General features: G+C 38.1%; 1 protein-coding gene across 1 annotated transcript; it reads right to left on the bottom strand.

The window, feature by feature from the left end:
• Positions 1–1889: 1889 nt before the first annotated feature.
• Positions 1890–4095, bottom strand: LOC307157087 (uncharacterized protein). The gene is made up of 2 exons (XM_079868857.1): positions 3761–4095; positions 1890–3596 (listed from the first exon to the last, which is right to left on the bottom strand). The coding sequence occupies exons 1-2, from the start codon at positions 4040–4042 to the stop codon at positions 1971–1973; spliced, it is 1908 nt and encodes a 635-aa protein (XP_079724983.1). The 5' UTR covers positions 4043–4095; the 3' UTR covers positions 1890–1970.
• Positions 4096–5917: the final 1822 nt, after the last annotated feature.

The raw sequence follows: 5917 nt of genomic DNA on the forward strand, positions 1-5917 counted from the left end.
TGTGGGTTTGTTATAACTATCTGAGCATTAATGAATAGAAAAGAGGTAAGGCAGATAGATGTCTAACCACACTTGAGATAGCATCATAAATCCTCCCCACAGAGGAAACTCCCCTCAGAAATTCCCCTTTCTGATTGGTTGAGCCAGCTCTGCAAGGTGGGACCTTTGTCAAGCTTTAAAAGGCCTCTTCGCGAGCCCTTCCCTCTCTTAGCTCTTACCTGCTGGCCTCAACTGCTGCTTCAAGGTGATACAGCTCCTCAAACCTGCAGTAGCGCCGGCTTTTTATGGTCCATATATCAGGGCCTTGATTGGTCCGCTTATGATCAAAACATGAATTCAAATTGTAGACGTACTCAGTAACGAATTGTGATTTTCAAAGCAATGAAGTCGATTATTTAGCTTAATTTGTACTTAAGTTAGAGTAAAATTACAGATTTAAAAACACACATTTAAAAAAGTACCGGAAAAGTACCTGAAAAAACGAATTAATTACAGTAACATGAGTAGTTGTAATTCGTTACTTCAACTTCTGCTGATGAGTCATGCATCTAGTAGAAATAACATATAACGATAACAGATACACTTCCAAGTTAAATATTCTTAATGATTCAAGCACTTATCGGTAACAAGTTACTTGTCAATAATGCACACAACACTGCACAAATGATAGTGATCACAAAGAGCACTTCACTCTGTCCCAAACATGTACAATCTGGGCCAGTATAATACTAATACAGAAAGGTGGATATATACCACACCCCATCAGTTATATGTTCAGTTCTATACCACCATCTGGTGCCGCAGTTAGAGAACTGTAACTTAGAGAACGTGGTACTTCCTTCATTCAAAAGCATTGTGGCATGACTATCAGTCAAGTTCCTGATGAAACTGGACTTCAGAGACATTGTAGACACTAAAGTATGATTTCTGTTACAATAAAACTTCTGTTGTGAAAGTATTGTGTAAAGCACAATGCACATAAATGTGAATTAACATTAATTGGGCTGAATATCAAGCCTGGTGCTTCTATTGAGGAGTGTAAGGTGTTAACAGCTGTGCCTCTGGTAATCTGAGCATGGATACATTTTTCACATCACTGTTCTTTAAAGGGGTGGTTGATTGTGATTTCACTTTTCTAACACGAGCTTCCTCCTGGGTTAGTGACATCACAAACCCTAGAATTTACATAAAACCTCATGGAACACGGTTTATTGATTATCATGACAGAATATGCTAATCAACGACTAGAAGAAAACTACACATAAGCTACATAAATTCACCAACTAACATTCAGAAACGTCCTGTTGCTTCTACATGTTGTCACTTGAGTCTCTCCATCTTTGTCTGACTCCGGTTTGAACATAAAAGGCTAAAAGTTTTTGGAGCTGTTAAAGCTCCAAGAGCTGTTGAAGCTGTGCCAGGAGCAGTAGCTCATTTGCATTTAAAGGGACAGACACAAAACGATGCGTTTTTGCTCACCCTCAAAAAGTGACAACTCTAACATGCTATATAAAAATATCTGTGGGGTATTTTGAGCTAAACCTTCACACACACACACACACACACACACACACACACACACTCTGGGGACATCAGAGATTTATTTTACATCTTGTGAAAAGGGCATTATACCACCCCTTTAAGCTTTGTGTAGATTATGTATTAGTGTGTTTATGTTTATGAGAGTCTACACTCATAGAGATTTGTTTTCATTGAAAACAAAGTATACTACTTTGTGTAAGAATTTGCAAAAGTATTATAGATTATATATTTTATTGAGCTTCTTGTTTTTGCATACATATCATCAATAAAACAGGCATTTTTAAACTGCTGTTGATTTCAGAAGCAGAGAGAATTAAAACAATTTTTTTTTGTTGAATTTTGTAGGTTAATAAGTGCTCCAAGTACAATAATAATCAACTTTGCAAAGCCATCCTCGAGTATTAATTGTAATAAACATTGTAAATGTTTTACTTGCTACAATCTGTGCAACAATAAACCCAGTTGCCTTTATTATCCGTGTAGCACCACAGGTAATCTGTACCATGTTTGCCACACAGGTGATCAGACCTGCAGGTTTGGCCGTTCTCAGCAGAGAAGCAGTCATCAGAAGTACAGCACTTGTCATAATTGCCTTGGTCATCTGTGTAGCACCACATTGTTCCTGAACCATATTTGGCACAAGCATGGTTGGTGAGGCAGGGCTTCCCGTTTATAGTTTTGCTTCTCCACAGCGGAGGACTGCAGTAACCCCAGCCGCCAGAGACTGTGTTACACCAGTAGTAGTCTTCACCATATGTGGCGCAGGGGTGATCATCCTTGCACCTCTGTCCATGAGCCGTGACGAGTGAGTACCGCGGTGAGCACTCTATCAGCGACTGGCCTGAGTTACACCAGTAGTAGTCTTCACCATATGTGGCGCAGGGGTGATCATCCTTGCACCTCTGTCCATGAGCCGTGACGAGTGAGTACCGCGGTGAGCAGTCTATCGGCGTCTGGCCTGAGTTACACCAGTAACCCTTGAGATTGTGCTGGTAGAGGCAGGGAGAGGAGCAGCAGGGCTTGGTTTGATCTGCTAGGTTGCATTTACAGCCGTCACTAGACTCTGAGATGCTCAAGCACTGTGATCCATCAGCTGCAGTCTTCTGCTTCTCTGGGACCAACAGACATTCAACAGCATCCGACCCTTCGGATACCTCCCTTTTATTGATCTCATCATGCACAATTTTACTTAGTGGTTTGGCATTAGTTATAAGACAAGCACTTTCATCTAAACTCTTCATTTCCTCTGCCATAGTTGAATAAGTGTTTATGCTGTCAAAGACTAATTCTGCTCTCACCTTCCTCACCTTGGCATTGCTTGTAGAGGATAGGTGGATCCTTTTCACCGCACTAAGTGTATTCTGCGCATCTGAAGTTACTTGGACTCTTTGATTCCTTGGCAGATCAATTAATTTCTTAAATGCTGTCTGAACCTTGTTTAATTTATTATTGTCTTCAAAACAACCATCCACAAAAATCTTAACTGACTGAGGAGTTCCCAAGAGCTCACTATAGAGTTTACTGAGCCGATTATTCAGGTTTGAGACTAACATGATGCTTATGCCAGGCTCTGCTGGCCGGTTTTCCCCCATAAAGCCAAAGGAGAAAGACTTTCTGTCATCACTGAGGTGTTTATAACAGACAGCCGTCCAGATGTGAGAGGGCACCGTCACCCTTTTATCCTTTTGTGGTATCCGTTGATTCACAGCAGGTACTGTACCTGTAACGATGTAGATTTTTGTGGCTTTAGACTCTCTATCATTATCACTTTTAAGCTGTTGTTTCAAAAACGCCTTCAAATCCTTCTCCCAGTCCTTCCAATGGATACGGTTGAAACACTCATCCATAGGAGCTGCATTGGTCAGTGTATACGTTGCTGTACGGCCTTCACCGCAATTGAAGCTGTTGGGGTTCAGGTGTCCACGATCATATCCAGTGTCAGTGTAGTCGCTGCTCATGGCTTGATTTCCTTTAATAACGTCTTTCGTAAGATCATACACGCTCAAGTCTTTCTCAAGGACCATATATTCAGTTTCAGATTGAGGATAGGAAATCTACAAAAGAAATATTATGTTAGAAAAATGTAAATGTACATATCATTTGCAATGACAAAACAGAAAGGAGACCCATACGTTAGTTAACTGAACTGCTTCTTGTGGAATGCAGAGCTTAAACTGTTAATGAAAGTCTTGTGTTAGACAGTGAATCACATAGTTACCTGTGGCTCAACATGCCAGGTGTTTGAGCTTCCACTGTCGCTCGAGCATTCAAATGTGTAGGCGCTGTAGAGAGGAATCCTGTGAGGAACTGAGTACAGCGTAGCATAATAAGAGCCTCCTTGTTCATACTTCTGACAGATTTTCTTGGCATTCTGATCCATTCCTCCTGGTTCTGTGTCTTTGTAGAAAAACTCTTTACACTCATTAAAGCTATCGACCACTTTTGCCTGAGCACTGAATGCTCTCAGCACAACACAGGCGAGCAGACCCAGAGCAAACATGGTGTGAAGCTGGTCTCCTGTTATAGAGCAGAGACACCAGGAGCACAGCTGCTTTAAGTACACAGAGTCAGTGATGCTGTTGGGGGTGTGACTGAAATTAACAAATGAGAAGAAATAAGGCTTACAGTCAGGGGATTGCAGTGGGTTGTTAAATCCTTTCACTTCTGTTCTGTGTAGAGAGTGTGTGTGTTTATTGTTATGAAATATGCAATTATTCTATTGTAATTATGCATTTTGGTATATGAAGTACTTATGTGTCGTAGTAAACCACAATTGTAACTGTATTAAGAAAGTGGTTTTATAAATAAAGACACCAGAAGTTGTTGTTAAACAATTTATTAAGAAAGTGTTATATAATGTAAGACTCTTGTAATAATCATTGTAACCATATATTAAGAAATGGTTAATGAAGAAAAACACTGCAATTGTTGTTGTAAAATCATTTATTGAGAAAATGGTTTATAAAGAAAAACACCACACTAAATGTTGTAAGCATTTATTAAGCATATGGCAGAGTAGAGAGAAATTGAAAATGTATTAGAAAGAGCTTTGCCAAAGAAAGAAGAAAAATGCAAGCATTGCCGTCTGTGTGTTGCGGACGAGATACAGAATGCGTCAAAGAAAGGGTCCAGAAGAAGGAGGACGAAGAGGCAAAGGCTTTAATGACCAAGTCCTAGGGGGTTTCCAGGAGGGGATTACCAATGGACAAGTTTTAGGGAGTTTACAGGAGGAGATTTCTGAAGATGTCAAAAAGTTGATGGACTTTAAAAAGGACTGTAAAGGAATGTCCAGCCAGACGCTGATTCACCAAGGATGGTCTCTCCGGTGTTAGATGCCCTGCCATTGTGCCTCATGAAGTTAAAAGCTTGTAAATTATTTGGTTTTTATTTACTTTTATTTTTATTTTATATATTAGTACCTTTTATGTAAACTAGTTAATCTGTATTTAATAAAAAATATATATATAATTGAAATTAAGAAGCTCGCCTGCCATAAGTCTGTTTTACAAAAGATTGAGCTGAACTGACCACGGAGAAGTCTTCTGTGATCTAAATATTGTAAGTATGGAAATTCAAATGCTTATTATTTAGGACAGATTTGACTTACTTTACCTAACATGAGAATAATTAAAATAAGGTAAAATTACGCACCGTAAAACATTATTTATGAATGTATGTATGTATGTATGTATGTATGTGTGTATATATATATATATATATATATATATATATATATATATATATATATATATATATATATATATATATATATACCCATTTATACATAAATACAGGCAAGGCAAGTTTATTTATACAGTATAATTCATACACTATGGCAATTCAAAGTGCTTTACACAGAGAGGAATTAAAATAATCACAAATTAAAGCAAGGAAAATTAAAAGAGTTATAAAAGGAATTAAAAGAGTAAAAATATGATTCATAGATAAACTTCTCATCTGGCAAAACACCAGTGTATGATATTTTTCACAACTCCCAGTTTTACCCAGTTTTTTCCCATGTTGATTACACTGTGTCTGTGGTGTTCTTTCGGTGTGCTAGAAATCTATTGAACGTCTCAGATGGACCCCGATTTTCCCCTAAAATCTTCTCTTTTTTATGTTTCCTACTTTTTATTATTTAACTTAATTTTAATCAAATGAGAAACAAGAAGGTGCAAATCAGAGAAGCATAGCATTTTATTTGCTGACAGTCTAAATTTATATTGAGATATTTGTACACCAAACAGTATCCAGTACAGTCAGTGTGTAAAATGGGGATGAAAAAAGAAATACATCAAATAAGAACAGAGAAAACTGATTGTGTACTTTCACTTCATCTTTGTTTTCCAGTAAATTAGCACTCATTGGCGCACTT

This window comes from Squalius cephalus (assembly GCF_949319135.1).
Source record: "Squalius cephalus genome assembly, chromosome: 4".
NCBI lineage: Eukaryota > Metazoa > Chordata > Actinopteri > Cypriniformes > Leuciscidae > Squalius > Squalius cephalus.